Source organism: Ceratotherium simum, chromosome 2 (assembly GCF_057802395.1).
Source record: "Ceratotherium simum simum isolate JZ-2026a chromosome 2, ASM5780239v1, whole genome shotgun sequence".
In the NCBI taxonomy this organism is placed as follows: domain Eukaryota; kingdom Metazoa; phylum Chordata; class Mammalia; order Perissodactyla; family Rhinocerotidae; genus Ceratotherium; species Ceratotherium simum.
In genome coordinates, this window is record NC_141901.1 from 41,013,175 (window position 1) to 41,028,827 (window position 15,653).

Sequence of the window (15,653 nt, forward strand, 5' to 3'; positions counted from 1 at the left end):
AAACCAACAGATCTGTGTATTCTGTAGGTTCAAAAGCGGGACGCAAAGGAAGCTCCAGGCTTCTCGAGACTTCCTTGGCATTTGGGAGAGTTAGGGTGATTCAGGTTAGAGTCAGGATATTGGCGGTTATCGCCATGATTACATCAATTTCACCCTTCATTTTGGCTGTGGACATTTTCATTCTATCGGATTCTGTTTACAGATAGGATCAGAAATAGATTACCTAAATGCATAAATATTTGTTGGTGATTCACCTGTAAAATGAGAGAATTGAATGTATTTTTCCAGCCTTGACATTCTGTTCTTCTAGAAAAGTGGAAAGAACATGGTTCTAGGAGTCACTTATTCATTCAAAACACATGTCTTGAATATTGACTATGCCCCAGGCACCTTCCTGGGCACTGGATCAGTGCATTAGAAGCTAGAGTTAGGATACCTGATTCCTCTTGATAGCTGTGTATCTTTGTGAAATCACCTACCCAGCTGAGCCAGAAATTTGTCCTGCTTAAATTGGAAGGTATAATAATATCTATTGTCCTATAGGGTTTATTGTGAAGATCAAATCACATATGGTAACGTAAGTGAAAGCATTTTGTAAAATGCAGAGTATTATACAGATATGAATAATTACTACTGATTGAGTCCAAGACTGCTTTAGCTTTATTCACGAAACTGCACTATTTGTAACCCAGAGATTCCTCTTTCCGAAATTTTATGAATTCTCCATTTCCTTGGTCCAGTATTCCAGGTGTCTCGCGGTGAGAAGGATTAGATGTCAAACTAAACCACTGAATCTCACTCCCTAGTTTTGTTTTGAGTAGGATAGCTCCATGGACAGAGGAAAGCGAGGTATTGCCTTTAAATTTTTTTGCCAACAATTGATGTACTAGCTCTGTGGCTTCCTTCCGCCCTAAAATAAGATGGCGCCTAGTGGTTGGCGCAGGCTCCTTGACGACCTGACGCCGCGCACCGCGACTCGGGTGCGCGCACGTCAGTCGCTGCCGTTGGCTGACTTCCGGTGATACGGGAGCGGAGTTTCCGCGGGTTCGGGCTGGCTGGTGAGGGTACTAGGTTGTGTGCCATGGGGCCGGGAGAGGCAGGTGGGCGCTGGACGCCTGGGCGAAGGATGTCCAGGCAGAGGGGGTCGGGTCTGAGCGCTGGCGCGGGGTGCATGACGGAAGGTAGAGGTGTGAAGGTGTCTAGCTGGGGAGTAGGGACTTGGGCCAGCGCTCGGCGCCGAGGTGAAAAGCCCAGTTAGGACCCCTTTTTGCAGTCTTTTCCCAGGAGAGGCCCGCGCTGGGGCTGCCTCCGGATTCGCTTCATTCACCCTGTTGATCTGACTCCAGTTCCCAAAGTGGGGGCCTGGTTAGAGCTTCTGCTGAGTTTGAAGTGCCTGGAGCCCATCCCTGCACGCTGCTGGGTTTGAATAGTAGCTGCCTGCCTGCCTTTCTTTTTTTTTTCTTTCTTGGACCTCAGTAATTCATCGGTGAAGTATAGGACTCGCCTAAACTACTGCTACTCCACTTCTTACCCACTCACTACCCTCCTTCACAGCACTCAGCGGAATCTTAACGTGTTTATTGAGCTTTAATTACCAAGATAAGGACATCAGTTGATTTTGGGGGCGGGGGAGGAATCTCTGCTAGTGTCCTGGAGAAACTGAATTATGGAGGTGTAAAACTAACCTTATAGTTCTGACTCTTAGAGTTAGAAAGAACTTAATTTTGCAGTCCTTTAGTCCAAGCCTTCATCTAGTGCTCTTACAGGTGGGCATTCAGACTTTGTGTGAGCATTGTCGGTGATGAAGAACTCGCTGTAACACAAGGCAACTTATTCTATTCTTGGACCTATTTTATTGAGAGTAAAGTTTTTCTGGGTAGAAAGATGCAGTCAGTTTCCATGTAATGCTTAACTCTTGGTCCAAATGCTGCATAGAATAAGCACAGAATAGGAAGTTCACACTCTCTTGCTTTCATTCATTCATTTATTTAGGGAACATTCATTGAGTATCTACAATAGGGCAGATACTGCTGGGTACTAGGGGTGCTAGTTGAAAGAATCCTTTTCCTCAAAAGCACATAGTTTTAGGGAGAGGGAGACAGGAAGGACAGACAAGAAGCAATCACAAAAGTGATAAGTACTATAAAAGAGGTTTGCAAACAGGTGCGGTAAGAACATAAAAGAAGATACCCTCCAGTTTTGGTTAGTGTAGCCCTTAAAATGTGATGATTGGAATTGAAGCCAAGAGTCCAGAAGTAACATAATATAGAGAAGAGTAGGAATCTCTCTTTTCAACACAAAATTTATGTTAATATAGCCTAACCTTCTTAAACAACCACGCTTTCCTTTTTGAATGCTTCTGTTAGTGGAAATACCTGTTTATGAAAACAACAATAGCAAACATTTATTGATCTAATAAATTATTATCTAATGACATAGGTGCTATTTTTATTTCATTTTATAGCTGAAGAAACTAAGATTCAGGTTAAGTAACTTATGCAAGGTCACAAAACTGGAGAGAAGCTGACTTGGGAAACAAATCCAGACAGTTTGACTCCACAGTTTGCTCTCAGCATCATGCTATTCTACCTCCCTGATGGTAATAATAATAGCTAACACTTACTAATCACTTACTATTTAATTCTTATAACAACTCTATGAGATAAGAACAATTATTATTTTTTACAGTTGAGGAAACTGAAGTTAAGAGAGGTTAAGTCACTCAGCTAAGATAACATACTAATCAGTAGTAGACATAGGATTTGAACTTTGGCCCTCTAACCACTGTCTCTCATCTCCCACCTAATGGGAGATTGTGCGTTTGGTGTAAAGTACTGTGTTCATGATTGAACATGAATAAGTGAAAAGGTATTTGAGGAAATGTTATTATCATTAATTAATACAACGGTGATAAGAACTTGCTTTTATCTTTTCAGAATGGCACAAAAGTGGGACTTTTAAAATGTTGCCCTGTAAGAAAAGAAGATCTACAGTGACTGAGTCCCCAGAACATCAGGGCAGCCAGGAGGAAGATGACTTAGACCTAGAGTCAGCTGTTAAACCAGAATCTGACCAGGTTAAAGACCTGGGATCAGTGCCACCGTCCTGGGGTCCAAATCATGGCAGAGGAGCTGGTCTCGATGTACAGTCTGTGCAGGATGCAGGAAATCAGCTTTGTATGGAGGATCCATCTTCGAGCTCTAGGGTGCTCACCCAGGACACAAATGCACCAGTTCTAGAAGCTGTTGATCTGGCCATCTCTCAGGGAATCACTCTACCTTCCTTGGACCCTTCCCAGCCCCTTAATATACACATTGGTAGAGGAAAACTCCAGGCCACTGGCTCAAGGAGAGGGAAGAAAATTACAGGCAGGTCTGTGCCAGTTACCCAAGAAGACAGAGATGATCATCCCATCACAAAGGAGCCTTTTTCAGGAGAGCCTAGTGAAGAAGTCAAGGAAGAAGGAGGTAAGATATGAAAGGGCTTTAGGCTGCATTTTCCTTGTCAGTACCAGTTTACCATTGCCTTTGCCCTTGTCACTGCACTCGCTGCAGTTTCTGAAAGGAGAGACTGATTGGTATGCAGCTGGAACTGTGGTGCTTGTAAGGGTCAGCAGTGAACTTTATGAATGGGTGGAGACTCTCTTTTCCCCTCCCATTCCCTAGATCCTCGTCTGTATCCTTTTCTTTCCTTTCTCTTATTCTTTCCTGTCTGGAGGGATGAACCATGTATGGCCTTTGTGATTTGGTGGGTATCTCTGAAGTGGGGCTAGTGGAGGAGGAGGAGCAGCAGTGTTTTAAAGCGAGAGACTACTGCCTGGGACATTGGGTGAAGCTCTGCAGAGATGACACAACCCTTAGGACTTGAAGGATGGGTTAGTTTGACAGAATGACGGCGTGGGGTATCATAGGCCAAGAACAGCATGCGCCGAGGCACAGAGGCAGAGGCAGAAGAGGATGGTGACATAGTTGTTGGAAGAAGTGGTAAGAGATGACTTCAGAGTGGTAGATTGTGTTTAGATTGTGAAGGGCTTTGTTTTTCATGCTCAAGTGTTTGAACTTTTCCTATATGTGATAGCCAATTAGTAATGGATAGCCTTTATCCATTCTTTCCTACAAGAAGCACAAGGCATAGTTCTACCTCAGGAAGCTTATATAGTTGAGTTGGGAAGACAAGGTATAAACACATAATTAATTTGGAGCAGTTTAAGACAATATGTGATTAAGTGCTAGGGTGTGTGGTACAGGTAGTTAGGATTTTTTGAAATTGGAACTTGACTGGTTGATAGGATTCGATAGATTGTGGGGAAAGAGCGTAAGTAGAATAGTATGTTCTGCAAACATGTAGAAGTGGTGGGTTTGTGTGGGAGTGTGACGTGGCTTCAGATAGGAAGGGTAGATCCAGATTATCCAGAGCCTTGCTGTTATCCCCTTAAGACCTTATAAAGCATTGGAATAGGATGTTGGCAGTAAGGGTAGAGAAGAAAGGGTATATCTTAGAGACATTGCAAAGAAACAATTAGTATTGCTCAGAGACTGATACCATTTGAGATATCTGGACTGGGGGATGGCAAAGCATGCCTTCATGGGAAAGGTATTTGAGGGGTTGAAAATGAATTCACCTTTAGTATATGGAACATAAGGTGACATTGGGGCCATCAGGGAAAAACAGATCTGAGATGGAAGTTTGGTAAGAGTTAGGACTAGAGATGTTCAAAGTGTTAGTTGCGGTTCTTCTTCATGGAAAGGAACATGGAGGGAGAAGACAGCCTTGGGTGGGGGAAGAAGATAACAGAGAAGGAAAAACTGGAGAATAGTAAAAGTCACAGGAGGGAGGAGAGTTTTAAGCACAAAGTACTTTATTTAAAATTTAGTGACAGGGCCGGCCCTGTGGCTTAGCGGTTAAGTGCGCGCACTCCGCTGCTGGCGCCCCGGGTTCGGATCCCGGGCGTGCACGGACGCACCGCTTCTCCGGCCGTGCTGAGGCCGAGTCCCACGTACAGCAACTAGAAGGATGTGCAGCTATGACATACAACTATCTACGGGGGCTTTGGGGAAAAAAAATAATAAATAAATAAAATTATTAAAAAAAATAAATAAATAAAATAAAATAAAATTTAGTGACAAAAGAGAGATAAGGATAATGATGCCTGAGAAAAGGTTACATTTGAAATTTGGTGATCTTGGAGAATAGATTTAGGAGAAGTTTTTGGGAAAAGGCGATCAGATGATGGAATTAAAGAGGGAGGGATGAAAGCAGTGGTGGTAATTTTTGCAGTGGGAGAATGGGAAATAGCTAGAGGAGGCAGCAAGATTATTGAATTTTGTCCTTCAAGCTGGGTTGTATTTGTGACATGAAGACGGGAGGAACTGGAGGCAAAGACAAGATTAAAGTGCTAGAGAAGGAATGGATAATAAAGTAGGGGTTCAAAGTCACTCAGCTATTGAAGAGTGGAATCTAGAGTTTTTTTTTTTTTTTGGTGAGGAAGATTAACCCTGAGCTAACATCTGTTGCCAATCCTCCTCTTTTTGCTGAAGAAGACTGGCTCTGGGCTAACATCTGTACCCATCTTCCTCTACTTTATATGGGATGCCACCACAGCATGGCTTGATAAGCGGTGCGTAGGTCCGCTCCTGGGATTTGAACCTACAAACCCCAGGCCGCTGAAGCGGAGCGCACGAACTTAACCACTACGCCACCGGGCTGACCCCTCTAGAGATATTTTTAATGGTCAGTTTAAAGATATCCAAGTGTAGATAAATGAAATAAACATTTATTGTTTAGAGTTATCTGTAATACTACTCCCTTTCAATAAGCTAGATAATTGAAAGCTGATTCTACCACTTTGCATTTTATCTGTATATACAAGTAATACCAGTAAAAGAAGTACGTTATGAATGCCTATCCAGAATCCTTTTTGTCCCCCCAAGTAACTTTTTTTTTGCTAAAGAGAAATGTAACATACAAAACAAAGGAAGAAAGAAGATTGAAAATTCATATATGTGCATTTTGGAAAATACTGAAAAGTTTAAAGACAAAAATAAAAATCACCCATAATCTTATTAGTCAGATTAATTACTATTAAAATTTAGTGCATATTCTTTTTGTTTTGCTTTCTTTTAAGTAACATTTTAGTTTTCTGATTATGATTATGTGGGGAAAAAACCCAGAAAAAACATCTGGGTTATTTTGAAGTATCAGTGTTTTGTTACAGTTGACACACTGTTAAATCATGTTTCTAGACTGCAGGTGCTAGTGATTAAACCTTTCTCTGTATTGGTGTTTATTCTAATAGAATTTTAATTGTTTTAAAATTGATTTGCATACCCTAATTTCTCCCTATGCTTTTTTTCTTTCTATTCCTTCTAAAAATGAGTAATTTAGGCAGATTTCAGCTCATAATTAGTTGGTTTATACAGTTCTCAGCTAATTATTCTCATGTTATCAATTTATGGTTCTCAGGCTGGCAGTAAACAAGTTACAGATATGCTCTGAATAAGGCTTTTCCTTCTCTGTCTCTCTACCCTTCTCAACCTCTCTTTCTAAGGTCTTTCAGCATCTTGCACATTGATAGAGGAAAGGAAGAGTGGGGTCCAAAGGGGTTCTTCAAGAGGGGAATTAAATTGAGAAGCAATGTGATGGAGTCAGAGAAAAAAAGTTTGCAGAGAAAAGGCATATTTTCTCTATAGCGTGTACTGCCGCTGATAAACTGTAGGGACGGTTTTAGAGTAGTTCCAAATATGGTTTAGGTAGTTAGAGTATCAATGGCAGTTCTACCTACCAAGGTGAGCTTCTGTATTTTGCTTAGATGTAAAGATTCTGGTATGTTTGTTTAAAAAGTCATTTGTGTCACTTCAGCTTTTAGAATATTAGACATTAATTCTAAAAATTATTAAAGATTGTTGATTAAATGGGAAAGCTATGCTGTGCTATTGATTAAATTTCCCTGTTCTAAGAAGTTTGGCTGAGAGGAATTTTGATTTGATGGATTTATGATTCAGCTCCTGGTTATACAGTCCCTGTTAAAGCCAAAGCCTTTAGGCTTTTTGACATTGTAAAGTGATCATGGGTTCCAGAGTAAAGGCAGTAAGATCGAGAGCAAATACAATTAAGGATGGATTCATGCTTTATTTTTAAAAAAGACTTTTTTTTGGGCCGGCCCCGTGGCTTAGCGGTTAAGTGCCCGCGCTCCGTTGCTGGCGGCCCGAGTTCAGATCCCGGGCGCGCACTGACGCACTGCTTCTCCGGCCATGCTGAAGCCGCATCCCACATACAGCAACTAGAAGGATGTGCAGCTATGACATACAACTATCTACTGGGGCTTTTGGGGGAAAAATAAATAAATAAAGTTTAAAAAAAAAAAAAGGCTTTTTTTCTTTCTTGGAGGGGAGTGTCCTCCAATTTAAAATCATGTTTATGCCGGTCGAAACTGCTAATGTTGATGAGCTAGCAGTTCAAAAAAGTATAAAAGCTATCTATTTTGAATGGAACTCAGTGACAAATAATCTGATCTCTTTTTGAAAAAAAGTTTTTTTGACTGTGTAATACATAAACATGGAAAAAAAATTCATAAATACAGAATGTACACAACGAAAAATTAGGCACTCTTTCACTCTGACCTCTTGTTCCTCAAGTTCTATTCTCAGAAGGAATCACCATTTAACAATTCCTTGTGTATATTCTATAGATATTCTGTGTATCCACAAGCCTGTATATATTTTTCCCATGACAACTTGATTCTTTCTTTTTTTTTTTTTTGTGAGGAAGATCAGCCCTGAGCTAACATCCATGCTAATTCTCCTTTTTTTGCTGAGGAAGACCGGCTCTGAGCTAACATCTATTGCCAATCCTCCTCCTTTTTTTCCCCCAAAGCCCCAGTAGATAGTTGTATGTCATAGTTGCACATCCTTCTAGTTGCTCTATGTGGGATGCTGCCTCAGCATGGCCGGAGAAGTGGTGTGTCGGTGCGCGCCCGGGATCCGAACCTGGGCCACCAGTAGCGGAGCGCATGCACTTAACCGCTAAGCCACGGGGCCGGCCCCAACTTGATTCTAATGTTTCCTTTTGATACTGTGAATGTTTGCCTTTTTAATGCCCCTCCCCTCAAAAGAAAGAAAGGTAGCACTCATTAAGAGTTGCCGTAGGAAAAGAGAAAGTTGTCTAGTGAACTGTAGAACCATATATTTATAATTTTATAGTGATTTTTACTCTAATGCTCTGTAAAATTGATTTACAGTCAGAAAGTTCAGGACATTTTATAATGTATATCATTTATAGTTGGTTAGATGTGGTATTAATGGTTATCTATATAAAATGTCCCTTTGTCATCAGAAATATATCCCCCCCACCCTACAGTTATAAATCTGATTTTTCCGTAGGGAAAAAAATGCATAGCTCAAAGTGTATTAGAACTAGAAAAACCTTAGCAATTATCTAGTTCAATTCCCTGACATTACAGATAAGTGAATTGGATCTCAGCTTTGATTTCAGTATTTTTCTTAAGATACTGTCTTTAAGAGAGAGGAATGCCTATATAGCATATGCATCATTAATGAAGTTAACTAACTAAAAAGGACTCTGTAATGAGACGCTGATTTCTACAACAGAGTGTGACTGAGAATGGGCAAAGTGTGGAGCAATATTTGTGATTCTTCCAGGAAAACCTCAAATGCATTCTGGAGGGGAGATGCCTTCCCTGCCATCAGGCAGCCACTCTGCAAAACCAGGGGCCCAGCCTAGGAAATCATCTCAGCCAGATGTCTGTGTCTTTCCTCAAGAAAAGCCACTCAGGACGCTAGCTCACCAAACTGAGGAAGAGATAGAGGATGGTGGACTCTTTATTCCAATGGGTAGGCTTTCTTTTTCTTTTTTTTTAATTTACAAATCCCTCTTGGGCCGGCCCCGTGGCTTGGCGGTTAGGTGCGCGCTCCGCTGCTGGTGGCCCGGGTTCGGATCTCTGGCCATGCCGGGGCCGTATCCCACATGCGGCGGCTGGAGGGATGTGCAGCCGTGACATGCAACTATCTACTGGGGCTTTGGGGGGAAAAGGGAAAAAAAAATCCCTCTTTACTAAAGTATAGTATGCAGAAAACTACACATATCCTAAGATATCCCAGTTCAGTGAATTTTCGAAGATTGAATACGCCCCTGTAACCAGCAACCAGATCAAGAAACAAAATATTACCAGTACTCAGAAGTCCTCTCTTTCAGTTATTACCAATACCCCACCCATGGGTAATCATCTTGACTTCTAGCAGCATAGATTAGTTCACCTGTTTTGTACTTTATATGAATGGAGTCATATGTTTGTATGTTGTGTGACTTTTTGCATTCAGCATTACCTTTATGAAATTGGTTCACATTGTCGCAGGTACTTGTACATTGTTCATTTTCATTGCTGTATAGTATTCTGTTGTTTGAATATTCTACATTTTCTTTATCCATTCAACTCCTAATGGGCATTTGAATAGTTTCCAGTTGTAGGCTACTCTGAATGGTGCTGCTGTGAACGTTCTACTATAGATCTTTTGGTGAACATATACACTTAATTTTTGTTGGGTGGAATTGCTAGGTCATAGAATTAGGCCTCAAAAATTTTTTGAAATATTATAATTTTTATTATGAAATTTAACACATACAGACAAGTGAATAAAGATTTCTTTTTTTTTTTTTTTTTTATTTATTTTATTTTTCCCCCCAAAGCCCCAGTGGATAGTTGTGTGTCGTAGCTGCACATCCTTCTAGTTGTTGTATGTGGGACTCGGCCTCAGGATGAATGGAGAAGTGGTGCCTCGATGCGCACCCGGGATCCGAACCCGGGCCACCAGCATCGCAGCGCGCGCACTTAACCACCAAGCCACAGGGCCGGCCTGAATAAAGATTTCTTTATTCAACTTAACAAATAGTTTTAAAGTGAACACCTGTGATTTCTTTTTCTTATTGCAAATACTAGACGTTCATTACTATGTAAGTTAGAAGTAGTGATAGTGGACATCCATGTCTTGTATCTGAGCTTGGGGGAAGGTGTTCAGTATTCCTCCATTATGTATGACAATAGCTGTAGGCTTTTTATAGATATATTGTATCAGATTACGGAAATTATTTTCTTTTTCCAGTTTTCTGGGAGTTTTATCGTACATTGAATTTTGTCAGATGCTTTTTTTTTATCTCTATTAAGATGATCATATGGTTTTTCTCTATTCTGTTAAAGTAGAGAATTACATTGATTCTTTTTTTTTTTTTTTTAATTTTTTCCCCCCCCAAAGCCCCAGTAGAGAGTTGTATGTCATAGTTGCACATCCTTCTAGTTGCTGTATATGGGACGCGGCCTCAGCATGGCCAGAGAAGCAGTGCTTCAGTGCGCGCCCGGGATCCGAACCTGGGCCGCCAGCAGTGGAGCGCGCGCACTTAACCGCTAAGCCACGGGGCTGGCCCTCATTGATTCTTTTTTAATGTCAGGTTTTTTGTTTTTTTTTTAATTTTTTTGTGAGGAAGATCAGACCTGAGCTAACATCCGATGCCAATCTTCCTCTTTTTGCTGGGGAAGGTTGACCCTGGGCTGACATCTACGCCCATATTCCTTTACTTTGTATGGGACGCCGCCACAGCGTGGCTTGACAAGTGGTGCATTGGTGCGCGCCCGGGATCTGGGCCTGCGAACCCCAAGCCACCAAAGCGGAGCACGCGCACTTAACCACTACGCCACCAGGCCGGCCCCAAATGTCAGGTTTATTGAGAGGGAACTTAACATACAATAAAATTTATCCAGTGAGTTTTGAAAAATGTATATAGTTGTGTAACTACCACCACAATCAGTATATGGAACGTTTCTCTCACCCTACAAGTTCCGTCATTCCTCTTTGCAGTCCTCCATCCTCAGCTTTTGGCAACCGCTGATCTCATTTCTGTTCTTACTTTTGATAAGATCTCTTTCTATTCAGTTTTGCATTTTCCACAGTGTTATATATATGATGTTATACTGTATGTAGCCTTTTGCATCTGTTATCTTTCATTTAGTGTAATGCTTTTGACATTCGCTCACGTTTGTTCCTTTTTGTTGCTGAGTAGTATTCTGTTGCATGGATGTACCACAATTTGTTTTATCTGTTCACCAGTTGATGGGCATTTGGGTTGTTTCCAGTTTTTGGCTGTTATGACTAAAGCTGCTAGAAACAGTCACATATAGGTCTTTGATATAAATAAATTTTCTTTTTTCTCAGGTACATAACTAGGAGTGGCATTGCTGGGTCTTATGAATATTTATCATAAGAAACTTGCCAAACTGTTTTCCAAAGTGGCTGTACCATTTTATATTCCTGCCAGCATTGTGTGAGTTTTTATAATTGATCCGCATCCTGCCAGTTGTCAGACTTAAATTTTATCCATTCTAGTAGGTGTATTTCCTTGTGGTTTTAACTTGCAGTTCTCTAATCAATAATGATATAGAGCATATTTTTGTGTGTTTATTGGCCATTTGTAGATCTTTTATGTTGAAATATTTGTTTGTTATTCTGTTGTTTGCTTTTATTTCTTTTGTAATTTCTACATACTTTGCAGGAGATACTTTGAAATTATCCATATATCCTGTTTTTCCTCAAAGTTTTGCCCACGAGGTTTAGCATCCATTGATGGCTAGCCTACAACAATTATTACTGTGTTGTTTTAATGGTGATTTTTTGTTTGTCTCGTTCCTTCTACATTTATTAATTGGAATTTTTCTGTAAAGAAGAACTGTCCCTTCTCCCTCATTTATTTGTTTATTCAATTTTTGTGTGAGTGTGGACTCATGGATATTTATTATTTGAGTTATCGTGCAATACTATCATTATTTATTTTGCTCAAATTGTTTTGACATTAGCCATGGGGAGCTACTTCAGGTTTTATTTTTATGGATTATGCTTTTGGTGGCATATCAAGGAACTCTTTGCCTAGTCCAAGGGCACAAAATTTTTCTTCTGTTTTCTTCTAGAAGTTGTACAGTTTTACATATTACATTTAAGTATATGATTCAAGTTGAGTTAATTTTTTTGAGGTATATTTGAAATTCTTTTTTTGCATATGGATGTCCAGTTGCTTCAGCACTATTTGTTGAAAAGATTCCTAATAATGTGTGAGGTATATTTGAAATTCTTTTTTTGCATATGGATGTCCAGTTGCTTCAGCACTATTTGTTGAAAAGATTCCTTTCTCCATTAAATTACCTTTGCAGCTATGTGAAAAAAAATCACTTGGCCGTATTTGTGTGGGTCTTTTCTGGACTCTCTATTCTGTTCCGTTGATCTGTGTGTCTTAACCTTTCGCCAATACCACACAGCCTTGATTACCATAACTTTATAGTAAGTCTGTTTTTTTTGTTTTTTTTTTTGATGTGGAAGATCAGCCCTGAGCTAACATCCGATGCCAATCCTCCTCTTGTTGCTGAGGAAGATTGGCCCTGGGCTAACATCAGTGCCCATCTTCCTCTACTTTATATGGGACGCTGCCACAGCATGGCTTGACAAGCGGTGTGTTGGTGTGCGACCAGGATTCGAACCTGCAAACCCTCGGGCCGGCCAAGCTGTGCGCACACACTTAACTGCTGTGCCACTAGGCCGGCTGCTTTAGTAAGTCTGGAAATCAGGTAGTCTGAATCTTCTGACTTTGTTCCTTTTTTTTTAACAGGATCATTGGGCTATTCTACATCCTTTGCATTTCTGTATAAATTTTAGAATTGGCTTGTCATTTTCTTCAAAAATACCTGCTAGAATATTTATTAGTAATGAATCTGTGGATCGATTTAGGAATTGCCATCTTAACAATATTGAATCTACTAATCCATGAGCAAGATATCTCTCTCTATTTATTTAGGTCTCTTAATATTTCTCTCAGCAATATTTTCTGGTTTTTAGCATGTAAATTTTTCACATATTTTCTTAGATTTATGAAACACCTAAGTTTTTTTTTTTTTTTTTTGTGAGGAAGATCAGCCCTGAGCTAACATCCATGCTAATCCTCCTCTTTTTGCTGAGGAAGACTGGCTCTGAGCTAACATCTATTGCCAGTCTTCCTCCTTTTTTTCCCCAAAGCCCCAGTAGATAGTTGTATGTCATAGTTGCACAGCCTTCTAGTTGCTGTATGTGGGATGTGGCCTCAGCATGGCTGGAGAAGCGGTGTGTCGATGCGTGCCCCGGATCTGAACCCGGGCTGCCAGTAGTGGAGCGTGTGCATTTAACCGCTAAGCCACGGGGCCGGCCCGAAACACCTAAGTATTTCTTTTTTTACGCTCATGTCAATTTTTCTTTTCAATTTCCAATTGTTTATTGCTAATATATAGAAATATAGTAGATTTTGGTATATTAGTATGTCTTGTGACCTTGCTATAAATTCACTTATTAGCTCTGTATACTTTTTTGTAGATTCTTCGGGAATTTCTTACATAGATACTTATGTCCTCTGTGAATAAAGAATTTTTTTTCTTCCTTTCCAAATTGTGTGTCTTTTCTTTCTCTCTTTCTTCCTCTCCCTGTCACTCCCTCCCTCTCCTGCTCCATCAGTCCCATCTTGCTGTGCCCTGGCTAGGATCTTCAGTACAATGTTGAAGAGAAGTGGTGAGAGCCAGCATCTTTCCTTTGTTCCTGATCCGTTAGGGAAAATGCATTTAGTCTTTCACCATTAAGCTGTAGGTTGTTTATAGCTGTTGTTTATCAGATTGAGGAAGTTTTCTACTGTTCCTAGTTGCTGAGAGTTTTTATCATAAATTGATGTTAGGTTTTGTGAAAAGCTTTTTCTGCATTTATTGAGACTATTTTTTGTTTTTGTTTTTGCTTTTAGTCGGTTGATGTGGTAAATTATGTTGATTGATTTTCAAATTTCAAAGCAATTTTGCATTTCTGGGATAAACCATCCATTTTGATTATGATGTGTTACCCTTTTTATATATTGCTGGGTTTGATTTGCTAATATTTTGTTAAGAATTTTTGTGTCTGTGGTTTTCTTTTCTTGTAATGCTGTTGTCTGGTTTTGGTATTAGGGTAATGCTGACCTCATACAATGAGTTGGGAAACGTTCTCTCCTCATCTGTTTTTTTTTTTTGGAAGAGTTTCTGTGAATTGGTATTATTTTTTTCCTTAAATGTTTTGTTGAATGCACCAGTGAAGCCATCGGGGCCTGGAGTTTTCTTTATAGGATGTTTTTAACTATGGATTTAATTTCTTTTAACAGATATAGGGCTATTCAATTATCTGTCTGTTCCTTTTTTTTTTTTTTTTTTTTTGCTGAGCAAGATTTGCCCTGAGCTAACATTTGTTGCCAATCTTACTCTTCTTTGCTGAAGATGGTTCACCCTGAGCTAACATCTGTGCCAGTCTTCCTCTATTTTGTATGTGGGTCGCCGCCCCAGCATGGCCATGAGTGGTATAGGTCTGCGCCCAGGAACTGAACCCGGGCTGCCAAAGCAAGGTGCGCCAAACTTAAGTACTGTGCCACCAGGGCTGGCCGAATATCTATTTGGTCTTGAGTGAGCTTTGACAATTGGTATCTTTCAAGGTATTTGTCTGTTCCATTCAAATTGTCAAATTAATTGGCATAAAGTTTTTCATAATATTCCTTTGTTATCTTTTTAATGTCCGTAGGATCTGTAACGATGTCTGTTCTTTTATTCCTGATACTGTAATTTTTGTCTGTCTTTTAATCATTCTGGCTGGAGATTTTTCAATATTGGTCTTTTCAAAGGACAAGCTTTTGGTTTCATTCATTGATTTTTGCTGTTTTCTATTATTTTCTTCTGTCTACTTGCTTTAGGTTTAATTCGGTCTTTTTCTAGTTTCTTAAAGTGGAAGCTTAGGTTACCGACTTGAGACTTTTCTTATTTTCTAATAATAGTATTTAATGTATCACTTTCCCTTTAAACACTGCATTAGCTGTGCCCCACAAATTTTGATATGTTGTATTTCATTAACTTCAGTTGACAGTATTTCTAATTTCCCTTGGGATATCTTCTTTGACCCATGTGTTATTTAGAAGTGTGGTGTTTGATTTCCAAATATTTGGAGATTTTCTAGCTTTTTGTTCCGATTTCTAATGTTATTCCCTCGAGTTCAGACTATACTTTGTATGATTTCAGTCATTTCATATTTATTGAAGTTTATTTTATGGCCCAGAATATAATCTTTATCAGTAGCTCTTCCATATGTGTTTGAAAAGAATATGTATTCTGTTTGAGGTACACTGTTCTATAAATGTCAGTTAGGTTGAGTTGGTTGGCATTGTTCAGATAGTGTCTGTTTTTACTGATTTTCTTTTTTTGGTCTATTTGTTCTATCAATTATTGAGAAAGGAATATTGAGGTCTCCAACTTTAATTGTGGATTCATCTATATTTCCTTTCAGTTCTTACCTTTTTAGCTCTCCATATTTTAAAACTCTGTTTTTAGGTGTATATGCCTAATAACATACATTGATTGGGTTTTGAATGTTAAAACAAACTTGCATTTCTGGGATAAAAATATTTGGTCATAATGTATTAGACTTTCTATATACAGTTGGATTCCATTTCCTAATATATTGTTTAAGGTTTTTGTGCCTTTGTTTATGAGAGATATTGGCTTTAATTTTCCTTTCTTATAATGTCTTTTTCATGTGTTGGTATCAGGGTTTTACTGGCCTTATAAAATGAGT

The 15,653-nt window shown here is 39.5% G+C and overlaps 1 protein-coding gene across 5 annotated transcripts in view; it reads left to right on the forward strand.

The window, feature by feature from the left end:
• The first annotated feature begins 1,001 nt into the window (after nucleotides 1-1,001).
• LOC101397523 (GON-4-like protein) overlaps nucleotides 1,002-15,653 on the forward strand; it is a 75,528-nt gene continuing 60,876 nt past the window's right edge. The window contains exons 1-3 of one of the 5 annotated variants that reach the window (XM_014791972.2): nucleotides 1,002-1,058; nucleotides 2,937-3,467; nucleotides 8,658-8,849. In XM_014791972.2, the coding sequence (XP_014647458.2) occupies nucleotides 2,963-3,467; nucleotides 8,658-8,849 (697 nt within the window). In that variant the 5' untranslated portion in view covers nucleotides 1,002-1,058; nucleotides 2,937-2,962. Of the gene's footprint in view, nucleotides 1,059-1,168; nucleotides 2,600-2,936; nucleotides 3,468-8,657; nucleotides 8,850-15,653 lie in introns of those variants that run through there. The other 4 variants (XM_087441951.1, XM_087441948.1, XM_014791969.2 and 1 more) reach the window with 4 other exon arrangements.